Source organism: Oncorhynchus kisutch, linkage group LG17 (assembly GCF_002021735.2).
Source record: "Oncorhynchus kisutch isolate 150728-3 linkage group LG17, Okis_V2, whole genome shotgun sequence".
Classification (NCBI taxonomy): domain Eukaryota; kingdom Metazoa; phylum Chordata; class Actinopteri; order Salmoniformes; family Salmonidae; genus Oncorhynchus; species Oncorhynchus kisutch.
Window position 1 is genome coordinate 11,386,288 of NC_034190.2, and position 13,851 is coordinate 11,400,138.

Sequence of the window (13,851 nt, forward strand, 5' to 3'; positions counted from 1 at the left end):
TAAAGTTTGGGATAGGCTTTTCTGCTGGTTGAAGACATCACCTGTAACATGGCCCATTTCTGCTGGTTGAAGACATCAGATGGCTTCTAAAAAGACCAAAAGGTTACAGTAGATGATGATGATGGTGATGTTGATTATGGTGATGATGGCAATGACAAAGAGCATACTTCAAATTTAAAAAATCTAAAACACTGTTATTCTTGGTTGTCTGTGTTATATTGCACTAGTACTACTGCAATACTCAAACTTCAGGGACCATGGATTGTTTTGCCCAGTAACTGTTATGAAAGTCTCAAAGTTTCCTACCCAGGCTAGAACTCACTCATTAACAGTGTTCAACCTTGGATGTCAAAGAATGTCACCCCATCCGTCTCAGGCATCTGTCTCTATTACTGCAGCACAGGTTTGCTGTCCTTCTTAATTAGACAACAGCTTCATCAAAGTCTGTCTCTCTCTCTCTCTCTCTCTCTGTCTCTCTCTCTCTCTCTCTCTGTTTTTCTGTCTCTCTTTCTGTCTTGCTACCATGACTCCCTCTCTCTCTTACACTCTATCCCCCTCCCTCCCTCCCTCCTCTTCCTCTATACCTTCTCTCCTGACAGGGGACATCATCTGGTACCGCTGTCATCCTGGCTTCACCCTGGTGGGGAATGAGATCCTGACATGCAGACTGGGGGAGAGACTTCAGATGGATGGGCCTCCTCCCACATGTCAAGGTGTGCGTGTGTGTATGCGTGCGTGCTTGCGTTAATTCGTTTTGCGTATGTGTGCGCGAGTGCGTGCCTGCATGCTTGCGCGTGTGTGCGTTTTCGTTTGTGGCAGCTGTAATTAAAACGGTTTAGTCATTAGGTGTGCTGTTGTGATGCGTTCCGCCCACCTCTGTCACAGCCCCTTGTGATTCCAGTTTTCTACTCCAGTTCTGTTTCTGTGTCGTCCCTTTCACTGTGTTTAGTGGACTAAACAGCTGTTGTCATTTATATATTATGGTGTCATATTTCTCTCCGCCATCCCATGTGTCATCTGGGGGTCTGGGGGACCACTGAATAAATTACAGGTACCCCTAGCATCCATTTGGTCTCCTGTTATGTGCCCATCCAGTGCAATGCCCGGCCCACGACGTAAGGTTTGACTCTACTGGAGTAATCCTGAGTCCAGGCTACCCTGACAGCTACCCCAACCTTCAGATGTGTATCTGGACCATCAATGTAGAGAAGGGCTACAACATCACCCTGTACTTCGAGTCCTTCCAGACCGAGAGGGAGTTCGACATCCTAGAAGTCTTTGATGGTAGCTATAGTAGCGTTATACTAGCCTGGTGCCACAACTGTTTGTGCTATCTTGCCAACTCATGACAGTGGAAACATATATGGGACCAGGCTAGCATCACAAACTGTCATGTTTTTAAAACACGTCTGCTTTTGGCTCAGATTTGTATTGTTTTGAAACTGTCTTCTTGTGCTGCAGTGGCATTGTAAATGTAATCTTCAGAAATTGGGCATTAAAAGGCTTGATGTTTTTGGTATTGAATGCCAAAGGCCTACAAAACTTTATATGACCACACTTTTGATGAATGCAACATCATTACAATGTGAAGAAACCACAATACCACTGAACAGATTAATGCTGAACTGTCTAAAACGCCTTTGTGACAAACAGTGGTCAGCAGCCCCTCTTCGTTCTGGGTCATTGCTGTAGCTGTTAGCCCTGTAGTTGGATGATTTACTCCACAAAGACATTCTTCCACAATCTGACTTATTGTTGGTTGGCTTCCTTCCTTCCTTCCTTCCTTCCTTCCTTCCTTCCTTCCTTCCTTCCTTCCTTCCTTCCTTCCTTCCTTCCTTCCTTCCTTCCTTCCTTCCTTCCTTCCTTCCTTCCTTCCTTCCTTCCTTCCTTCCTTCCTTCCTTCCTTCCTTCCTTCCTTCCTTCCTTCCTTCCTTTCCTTTCCTTTCCTTTCCTTTCCTTTCCTTTCCTTTCCTTTCCTTTCCTTTCCTTTCCTTTCCTTTCCTTTCCTTGCCCTCCCCTCCCCTCCCCTCCCCTCCCTTCCCTTCCCTCCCCTCCCCTCCCCTTCCCTCCCCTTCCCTTCCCTTCCCTTCCCTTCCCTTCCCCTCCCTTCCCTTCCCTTCCCTCCCTTCCCTTCCCTTCCCTCCCCTTCCTTCCTCTCTTTCTCTCTTCCCCCTCCATACCTCTCTCACCCCCCCTCTCTCTCTACAGGCCCCAGTACTAACAGCCAGACTCTGGCCACCTTCAGCGGTGACGTCTCCTTGCCCTTCAACATCACTACGACCGGCCACCAGCTCACACTGCGCTGGTCTTCTGACCACGGAACTAACAAGAAGGGCTTCCGTATCCGCTATGTTGGTGAGTATCAAAGTATGTATCCATTTAAATCACTCCTTTTCACTTGCACGTTTACGTCTTTTGAGAGTGAGAAATCCAGAGGGTGCGCGTGTGCGTGTGCGTGCGAGTGCGCGTGTGCGTGTGCGCGTGTGCGTGTGCGCATGCGTGTGCGTGTGTGTGTTTGTGTGTGTGCGCGAGAGTGGAAGAATAACAACAAAGTGGCTACAGCATGTTTTGTAGCTACTCTAAAAACTTGCATGTGGAATATTGTGATTGTACTCAATATTAGTTAAGTGGTAATGCTAAGTGATTATGCCAATATATCCTTCAAACACCAGCTTCGAGGGCATTATCATTTTTATACATATACAAATAATGGTTGACATATTGTCATTAAAAATGTTATTTTGATTAATTTATTCATACTATTTCATCCTTCCACGAGATAAGTCACGGTGGTTCGTTCTATTAGTTCAGCGACCCAGTCGTTAAGTGTATTTGTAAATTAAATAAACTGTGTGTCGTCAACAAATAGTTGTTTGTTCTGTTGTCATGATGGCTGGCGACATTCTTATCACATGCTTGCTAGCTAGCCAACTTCGGCTAACACAGTCACGTATAACTGTGCAGCCAGAATAACAGCAAAATAGGTCCATTTGCGGTGAAGCTGTTTTCTAGTGATTTTGGGGAGGGATACATCCATAACAATGAGCTGATGATGTGCAATTTCTTCTGGCATAGAACATTTACTCCCTCGCCAGGACACTGTTCAGAGGAGCTACACAGCTAATACAATCACTTCAAACTGAAGCAGGAATGACAGCAAACTGCATTTATATTTTTCTATTGACATTTCTTTGTATATAGGGTGTATTCGGGAAAATATTCAGACCCCTTGACTTTTTCCACATTTTGTTAAGTTACAGCCTTTTACTAAACTGGGTAAAATACATTTGTGTTCCTCATCAATCTACACACACTACCCCATAATGACAAAGTGAAAATATTTTTTTTAAACATTTTTTGCTAATTTTTGCAAATAAAAAACAGAAATATTCAGACCCATTGCTATAAGCCTCAAACTTAATCTCAGGTGCATCCTGTTTCCGTTGATCATCCTTGCTGTTTCTTCAACTTGATTGGAGTCCACCTGTGGTAAATTCAAATGATTAAACATGATTTGGAAAGGCACACACTTGTCTATATAAGGTCCGAAGGACTTATATGAGGGCGAAGGAATTGTCCGTAGAGTTCTGGGACAGGATTGTATCGCGGCACAGATCTGGGGAAGGGTACCAACACATTTCTGCAACATTGAAGGTCCCCAGGAACAGTGGCCTCCATTATTCTTAAATGGAAGAAGTTTGGAACCACCAAGACTCTTCCTATAGCTGGCCGCTCAGCCAAACCGAGCAAGCTGGGGTGAACGGCCTTGGTCAGGGAGATGACCAAGAACTCGATGGCACTCTGACAGAGCTCCAGTGCTTCTGTGGAGATGGGGGAACCTTCCAGAAGGACAACTCTGCAGCGCTCCACCAATCAGGCCTTTATGGTAGAGTGGCCAGACAGAAGCCTCTCCGCCAAAACGTAGCTAAAGGACTCTAACCATGAGAAACAAGATTCTCTTGTCTGATGAAACCAAGATGGAACTCTTTGGCCTGGATGCCAAGAGTCACGTCTGGAGAAAACCTGGCACCATCCCTACGGTGAAGCATGGTGGTGGCAGCATCATGCTGTGGGGATGTTTTCAGTGGCTGGGACTGGGAGACTACTCAGGATCAAATGAAAGATGAACGGAGCAAAGTACAGATAGATCATTGATGAAAACCTGCTCTAGAGCGCTCAGGACCTCAGACTGGGGCGAAGGTTCACCTTCCAACAGGACAACGACCCTAAGCGCACAGCCAAGACAATGCAGGAGTGGCTCTGGGACAAGTCTCTGAATGACCTTGAGTGGCACAGCCAGAGCCCAGACTTGAACCCGAACATCTCTGGAGAGACCTGAAAATAGCTATGCAGCAACGCTCCCCATCCAACCTGACAGAGCTTGAGAGGATCTGCAGAGAAGAATGGGAGAAACTCCCTGAATACAGGTGTGCCAAGCTTGTAGCATCATACCCACAAAGACTCGAGGCTGTAATCGCTGCCAAAGGTGCTTCAACAAAGTACTGAGTAAAGGGTCTGAATACTGAAGGACATTTTTATTAGTTTTATTTTATACATTTGCTAACATTTCAAAAACCTGTTTTTGCTTCTTCATTATGGGGTATTGTGTGTAGGTTCATGAGGGAAAAACTCCACTTAATCAATTTTAGAATAAGGCTGTAACATAGCAAAATGTGGAAAAAATCAAGGGGTCTGAATACTTTCCGAACGCACCGTATCTATTACATTTGAGTAATTTATCATCCATTTATCATCCATTTTAGTCATCCATACAAATTATGCTGATTCGTGATTTCGACTGGCTGAGTAAAGCTGCCAGCCTGTCTGTCTCGTCCCGAATCCCGATGCGTTCATTACTATGGGACAGCTGGAGATCGATACGATATTGAAACAACGTTGCAAATGTCGGAGAGATCGACAGCGAGGTTTATACAAATATGCGCTGTTGAAAATCATATGTTAGTCTAAAAGAAATGGGAGAAAATGTCTAGATGGTTTTTCTAGTGGAGATCAAGTTTATAAATTGCCTGGCTGGACTGATGAGACAGTGGATAGGGCAGTCAGATGGAATTGTGAGTAGGCATTTCAATGTCATAGCCTTAGCCGATGGTAACTTGTGGAATAGATACCGGCTGGAATGCAGTTTTAACCAATCAGCATCCAAGATTAGACCCCACCCGTTGTATAATTAAGCAATAATGTCTGAGAACCCAGGAATTATCGTGTGACAACAAGTCCGAGGCTGGTTGGTGACAGCCAGTGCTTGCCTCTTTTTTTGGCGGAGAACGTGACGTTCACTCACGTCATTGCCAGCTCAAATGGCACTCCAGCACTTTCTGTTCTCCATGTTAAGGGCTGCCAATACCTCTGGAGTGATCTCTCACACCGATGGTCTCTCACACCGATGGCCTCTCACACCGATGGTCTCTCACACCGATGGTCTCTCACACCGATGGCCTCTCACACCGATGGGCTCTCACACCGATGGGCTCTCACACCGATGGCCACTCACACCGATGGCCTCTCACACCGATGGTCTCTCACACCGATGGTCTCTCACACCGATGGTCTCTCACACCGATGGTCTCTCACACCGATGGCCTCTCACACCGATGGGCTCTCACACCGATGGGCTCTCACACCGATGGCCACTCACACCGATGGCCTCTCACACCGATGGGCTCTCACACCGATGGCCACTCACACCGATGGCCTCTCACACCGATGGGCTCTCACACCGATGGGCTCTCACACCGATGGCCACTCACACCGATGGCCTCTCACACCGATGGTCTCTCACACCGATGGTCTCTCACACCGATGATCTCTCACACCGATGGCCACTCACACCGATGATCTCTCACACCGATGGTCTCTCACACCGATGGTCTCTCACACCGATGGCCTCTCACACCGATGATCTCTCACACCGATGGCCTCTCACACCGATGGCCTCTCACACCGATGGTCTCTCACACCGATGGCCTCTCACACCGATGATCTCTCACACCGATGGCCTCTCACACCGATGGCCTCTCACACCGATGGTCTCTCACACCGATGGCCTCTCACACCGATGGTCTCTCACACCGATGGCCTCTCACAGCCATTATTTCCCTTGCCTCCAGGCCGCCTCACTGTTGCAAACCAAATAATAGCATGGAAAACTAATGTGTGGATGTTTTTTTCCAGACGGAGATGAGGTTTATGAATTTCCTGGCTGGGCTGCGAGACAGTGGAATTATGAGATTAATACGTTAATGGTAATTTGCGGCAGTTGTGGTCCCACAACTCCCACATATCAATTAATCAGCCTCCAGGATCCAAACAACCCGTTTTTTAATAATCAATCTGTGTCTGTCTTACCAAGGGGTATTGAAATATGTATAAGATGCAGAATATTGATGCATGTGAATACACTGTCAGTGAGGTCAGCCCACATTTTCAGCACAACCGTTGAGATACAGAGACCAGCACAGTAAATAGATTGTGCTCTAAGCTATGCGTTTGTTCTCCGACTGGTTAAAACCGTGGGCCTAGTGCCACTACAGATGTCAGTGGAGATGACAGTCAGGGCCTGGGGACCCTAAACAACCACAGAGATGGGTCTCCCCCACACTACACACTTTGCTGACTGGCCAGAGCAGAGCAGGCAGGGCCAGGGACAGACGGGGTCAAGTGTTGGTCAGAGCAGTTGGTCAGAGCTGTGACAGCCAGCCTGTCTCTAATGGCCCAATGTGTAAGCTGTGACAGCCAGCCTGTCCCTAATGGACCAATGTGTGACACAGTGTGAGAAGCTATAGTAGTGACACAGCAGACTGTATTACTAGGACTATAGCTTGTGAGGAACAAGGCTACACCAGAGCCATGCATTTAAAGACTTGGGCCATTGAGGGTTCTGCATTATGAGCATTTACATGACACAACATGTTAGCAACTCATTAACATTACATAGGGAATATTTTAATAATGATTTCTTTTGATTTTCCCATGATGTCAAGCAAAGAGGCACTGAGTTTGAAGGTTGGCCTTGAAATACACCCACAGGTACACCTCCAATGGACTCAAATGATGTCAATAAGCCTATCAGAGAGCTTCTAAAGCCATGACATAATTTTCTGGAATTTTCCAAGCTGTTTAAAGGCACAGTAAGCATTTCCTGGTAGAGTCTACACCTGTTGTTGTTGGAGCTTGTGACAAATAACATTTGATTTGATACTTCAGTCACTATTTCTATCGGAGAAACAGACTAGAAATCACAGTCATAATTGTTTGTGGTGTTAGCAAAACGTCAATGAATAGTATAGTCTAGTGTAACACTGTGCTTATTTTGTTTTCAATGGAGAAGTTGTTCTTGAGCTGCTAAAAATCTCTGCCTCATCATGTTTGTTTTGTTGTAGATAACCCAGTTACATTTCTGAGACTTTGTCCAAATGAAATAATAACGTCCATTGTGAAAATGACTCCATGCCTCAGAAATTGCTGGTATCTCATAACATGGAGTCATGCAGCTGGGAGAACTAGTCATTTGGCACTCAGTATGTGCGCCAGGAGATTTGCTGGGGGATAACTTCCTCGCTTGTTAAAGTATGCAAGAGATTTGGGGTAAATCTGCTTTGAAGTGTTGTGACGCTCAAGCTAAAGTCAAGCATCTCTCTCTCTCTCTCTCCCATTTCTCTCTGACTCTCACTCCCATCTCGCTCTGTCTGTCTGTCTGTCTGTCTGTCTGTCTGTCTGTCTGTCTGTCTGTCTGTCTGTCTGTCTGTCTGTCTGTCTGTCTGTCTGTCTGTCTGTCTGTCTGTCTGTCTGTCTGTCTGTCTGTCTGTCTGTCTGTCTGTCTGTCTGTCTGTCTGTCTGTCTGTCTGTCTGTCTGTCTGTCTGTCTGTCTGTCTGTCTGTCTGTCTGTCTCTTTCTCTCTCAATTCAATTCACCAGGCTTTATTGGCATGGAAAACATATTTTTGCCAAAGCAACTTAAATGGATTAAAAAAAGTGAAATAAACAATAAAAAGTGAACACACACAAGTTCCAAAAGAATAAAGCCATTTCAAATGTCATATTATGTGCAAATAGTTAAAGTACAAAAGGGAAAATAAATACATATGGGTTGTATTTACAATGTTATCTCTCTCTCTCTCTCTCTCACCATTTACAATGGTGTTTGTTCTTCACTGGTTGACCTTTTCTTGTGGCAACAGGTCACAAATCTTGCTGCTGTGATGCACACTGGGATTTCACCCAGTAGATATTGTTTTTTTAATCTTTAAAAAAAAATCTTTGTGGATCTGTGTAATCTGAGGGAAATTTGTGTCTCTAACATGGTCATACATTTGGCAGGAGGTTAGGAAGTGCAGCTCAGTTTCCAACTCATTGTGTGGGCAGTGTGCACATAGACTGTCTTGTCTTGAGAGCCAGATCTGCCTTCGGTGGCCTTTCTCAATAGCAAGGCTATGCTCAATTAGTCTATACATAGTCAAAGCTTTCCTTAAGTTTGTGTCAGTCACCGGGGTCAGGTATTCTGCCACTGTGTACTCACTGTTTTGGGCCAAATAGCATTCTAGTTTTCTCCGTTTTTTGTACAATCTTTCCAATGTGTCAAGTAATTATCTTTTTGTCTAATTGTGTTGCTGTCCTGAACAGAGCCCCACAACCAGCTTGCTTAGGGGACTCTTATCCAGGTTCATCTCTCTGTAGGTGATGGCTTTGTTAAGGAAGGTTTGGGAATCGCTTCCTTTTTGGTGGTTGTAGAATTTAACGTCTCTTTTCTGGATTTTCATAATTAGCGGGTATCGGCCTAATTCTGCTCTGCCATCATTATTTGGTGTTTTACGTCGTACACACAAAACAGAATTCTGCATGTAGAGTCTCAATTTGGTGTTTGTCCCATTTTGTGAATTCTTGGTTGGTGAGCGGACCCCAGATATCACACCCATAAAGGGCAGTGGGTTCTTTAACTGATTCCAGTATTTTTAGCCAGATCTTAATTGGTATGTCAAATGTTATGTTCCTTTTGATGGCATAGAAGTCCCTTCTTGCCTTGTCTCTCAGTTCTTTCACAGCTTTGTGGAAGTTACCTGTGGCGCTGATGTCACGTGTGCTCCCTCTCCGGCCTCTAGGTCACCAGGCTGCTCGTTATGGCGCACACCTGTCACCATCATTACGCGCACCTGTGTGTCATCAGACAAACCTGGACTCCATTACTTCCCTGATTACCTTTCCAATATATGCCACTCCCTTTGGTTCCTTCCCTATATATGTCACTCCCTTTGGTTCCTTCCCTATATATGTCACTCCCTTTGGTTCCTTCCCTATATATGTCACTCCCTTTGGTTCCTTCCCTATATATGTCACTCCCTTTGGCTCCTTCCCTACATATGTCACTCCCTTTGGTTCCTTCCCTATCTATGTCACTCCCTTTGGTTCCTTTTCTATATATTTCACTCCCTTTGGTTCCTTCCGTATATATGTCACTCCCTTTGGTTCCTTCCCTATATATGTCACTCCCTTTGGTTCCTTCCCTATATATGTCACTCCCTTTGGTTCCTTCCCTATATATGTCACTCCCTTTGGTTCCTTCCCTATATATGTCACTCCCTTTGGTTCCTTCCCTATATATGTCACTCCCTTTGATTCCTTCCCTATATATGTCACTCCCTTTGATTCCTTCCCTATATATGTCTCTCCCTTTGGTTCCTTCCCTATATATGTCACTCCCTTTGTTTCCTTCCCTATATATGTCACTCCCTTTGGTTCCTTCCCTATATATGTCACTCCCTTTGTTTCCTTCCCTATATATGTCACTCCCTTTGGTTCCTTCCCTATATATGTCACTCCCTTTGTTTCCTTCCCTATATATGTCACTCCCTTTGGTTCCTTCCCTATATATGTCACTCCCTTTGGTTCCTTCCTTATATATGTCACTCCCTTTGTTTCCTTCCGTATATATGTCACTCCATTTGGTTCCTTCCCTATATATGTCACTCCCTTTGGTTCCTTCCCTATATATGTCACTCCCTTTGGTTCCTTCCCTATATATGTCACTCCCTTTGATTCCTTCCCTATATATGTCTCTCCCTTTGGTTCCTTCCCTATATATGTCACTCCCTTTGGTTCCTTCCCTATATATGTCACTCCCTTTGTTTCCTTCCCTATATATGTCACTCCCTTTGGTTCCTTCCCTATATATGTCACTCCCTTTGGTTCCTTCCTTATATATGTCACTCCCTTTGGTTCCTTCCCTATATATGTCACTCCCTTTGGTTCCTTCCCTATATATGTCACTCCCTTTGGTTCCTTCCTTATATATGTCACTCCCTTTGATTCCTTCCCTATATATGTCTCTCCCTTTGGTTCCTTCCCTATATATGTCACTCCCTTTGGTTCCTTCCCTATATATGTCACTCCCTTTGGTTCCTTCCCTATATATGTCACTCCCTTTGGTTCCTTCCCTATATATGTCACTCCCTTTGGTTCCTTCCCTATATATGTCACTCACTTTGATTCCTTCCCTATATATGTCTCTCCCTTTGGTTCCTTCCCTATATATGTCACTCCCATTGGTTCCTTCCCTATATATGTCACTCCCTTTGGTTCCTTCCCTATATATGTCACTCCCTTTGGTTCCTTCCCTACATATGTCACTCCCTTTGGTTCCTTCCCTATATATGTCACTCCCTTTGGTTCCTTCCCTATATATGTCACTCCCTTTGGTTCCTTCCCTATATATGTCACTCCCTTTGGTTCCTTCCCTATATATGTCACTCCCTTTGGTTCCTTCCCTATATATGTCACTCCCTTTGGTTCCTTCCCTATATATGTCACTCCCTTTGGTTCCTTCCCTATATATGTAACTCCCTTTGTTTCCTTCCCTATATATGTCACTCCCTTTGGTTCCTTCCCTATATATGCCACTCCCTTTGGTTCCTTCTCTATATATGTCACTCCCTTTGGTTCCTTCCCTATATATGTCACTCCCTTTGGTTCCTTCCCTACATATGTCACTCCCTTTGGTTCCTTCCCTATATATGTCACTCCCTTTGGTTCCTTCCCCAGGTGTCCTTGTTTCTGTTTCATGTCTGTGTGGTGTTAGTGTTTCTGTTTCATGTCTGTGTGGTGTTAGTGTTTCTGTTTCCTGTCTGTGTGGTGTTAGTGTTTCTGTTTCCTGTCTGTGTGGTGTTAGTGTTTCTGTTTCCTGTCTGTGTGGTGTTAGTGTTTCATGTTCTGTATTATGTTCTGTTTACTTTATGAAAACACTCCCGCCCTGAACTTGCTTCCCGACTAACAGCGCACATCGTTACAGCTGATGTTTAGGCCAAGTTATGTATCGTTTTTTGTGTGCTCTAGGACAACGGTGTCTAGATGGAATTTGTGGTCCTGGCGACTGGACCTTTTTTGGAACACCATTATTTTGGTCTTACTGAGATTTACTGTCAGGGCCCAGGTCTGACAGAATCTGTGCGGAAGATCTAGCTACTGCTGTAGACCCTCCTTGTTTGGTGACAGAAGCACCAGATCATCAGCAAACAATAGACATTGGTCTTCAGATTCTAGAAGGCTGAGGCTGTGTGCTGCAGACTGTTCTAGTGCCCTCGCCAATTTGTTGATTTATATGTTGAAGAGGGTGTGGATTAAGCTGCATCACTGTCTCACCCCACGGCCCTGTGGAAAGAAGTGTGTTTTTTTGCCAATTTTAACCGTATACTTGTTTGTGTACATGGATTTTATAATGTCGTATGTATTCCCCCAACACCACTTTCCATCAATTTGTATAGCAGACCATCAAATTGAGTTGAAGGCTTTTTTGAAATCAACAAAACATGAGAAGACTTGGCCTTTGTTTTGGTTTGTTGGTTTGTTTGTCAATTAGGGTGTGCAGGGTGAATATGTGGTCTGTCGTACAGTAATTTGGTAAAAAGCCAATTTGACATTTTCTCAGTACATTGTTTTCACTGAGGGAATGTACAAGTCTGCGGTTAATGATAATGCAGAGGATTTTCCCAAGGTTACTGTTGACGCATATTCCACGGTAGTTATTGGGATCAAATTTGTCCCCACTTTGTGGGTTGATCAGTCCCTAGTTGCAAATATTGGGGAAGATGCCAGAGCTAAGGATGATAGAGTTTAAGTATAGCCAATTGGAATTTATTGTCTGTATATTTTATCATTTAATTGAGGATACCATCAACACCACAGGCCTTTTTGGGTTGGAGGGTTTTTATTTCGTCCTGTAGTTTATTCAAAGTAATTGGAGAATCCGGTGGGCTCTGGTTCTTTTTGCTGTTGGTTCTTTGTTATAGAGCCAAACAGGTTGGACAAATGGTCTGCCCATACATCTCCATTTTGGATAGATAACTCTTTGTGTTTGTTTAGTGTGTTACAATTTTCCCAGAAATGGTTGGATTCTTCCATTACATTGAGCTGATTTCTGACATGCTGTTCCTTCTTTTCCGTAGTGTGTTTCTGTATTGTTTTAGTGATTCACCATAGTGAAGGCGTAGACTCAGGTTTTATGGGTCTCTATGTTTTTTGGTTGGACAGGTTTCTCAATTTCTTTCTTAGGTTTTTGCATTCTTCATAAAAAACAATTGTCAATGTTAATTTTCTTCAGTTTTCTGTTTGACATTTTTAGATTTGATAGGGAAGCTGAGAGGTCAAATATACTGCTTAGATGTTCTACTGCCAAGTTTACACCTTCACTATTACAGTGGAAGATTTTGTCTAGGAAGTTGTCTAAAAGGGATTGAATTTGTTGTTGTCTAATTATTTTTTGGTAAGCTTCCACACTACTTTCCTTCCAGCTATAGCATTTCTTAATATTCTTCAGTTCCTTTGGCTTTGATGCCTTATCATTGAGTATAGCTCTGTTCAAGTAGACAGATTTTTTTTTCCCTCCAGGATGGAGAACCTGCCTTCATTAAAGTATGGGGATTCTAGTGGGGGAATATAGGTAGCACACAGGAGGACATTTTTCTTCTTCTTAAGATCATTTCCTTTTTAATTTCTAGCCAGGTGTAAAATGTTCCTGTTTTGATTAATGTAATAGTCAGTTAGGTCTGCTCTATACCAAATTAGCATCCCACCTGAGTCCCTTCCCTGTTTCACACCTGGTAGTTTGGTGGATGTTACTACCAGCTCTCTGTAACCTAGAGTGCAACCAGTGGGTCCGTCTCCTCTATACCATGTTTCTTGTAGGATGACAATGTCTGTATTTCCAGGTGAAGTCCAGGTTCCTGCTCTTTAGGCCAAAGGCAGATGACCTCAGGCCTTGGATATTCCAGGATGAGATATCTCTCCCTCCCCCTCTTTATCCCCTCCCCCTTTATCTATCCCTCTCCATCTCTCTCTCGCTCTCACACTCTCTCTCATTTCAATAGGCTTTATTGGCATGGGAAACATATGTTTACATTGTCAAAGCAAGTGAAATAGATAATAAGAAAGGGAAATCTATCAAAAATGAACAGTAAACATTACACTCCCAAGTTTCACAGGAATAGCCACATTTCAAATGTCCTATTATGATGTTATAATGATGTGCAAATAGTTAAAGTACAAAAGGGGAAATTAATAAAGGTTAATATGGGTCGGCAGGTAGCCTAGTGGTTGGAGCTTTGGACTAGTAACCAAAAGGTTGCTGGGTCGAATCCCCGAGCTGACAAGGACAAAATCTGTCCTTTTGCCCCTGAACAAGGCAGTTAATCTACTTTTCACTGGTAGGCTGTCATTGTAAATAATAATTTGTTCTTAACTGGCTTGCCTAGTTAAATAAAGTTTAAATCATAAATATATTTCTTCTGTAAGCTTGGCTTTCCTCCTCTTCTTTGATCTTCCTCAGTGAGATTACAGGACATTGTCT

The 13,851-nt window shown here is 43.9% G+C and overlaps 1 protein-coding gene across 1 annotated transcript in view; it reads left to right on the forward strand.

Annotated features, from left to right (window-relative positions):
• LOC116354513 (CUB and sushi domain-containing protein 3-like) overlaps window positions 1–13,851 on the forward strand; it is a 492,885-nt gene that overhangs the window by 361,854 nt on the left and 117,180 nt on the right. Inside the window, 3 exon segments of the mRNA XM_031795095.1 lie at window positions 600–713; window positions 1,096–1,284; window positions 2,209–2,367. Coding sequence (XP_031650955.1) covers window positions 600–713; window positions 1,096–1,284; window positions 2,209–2,367 — 462 coding nt within the window.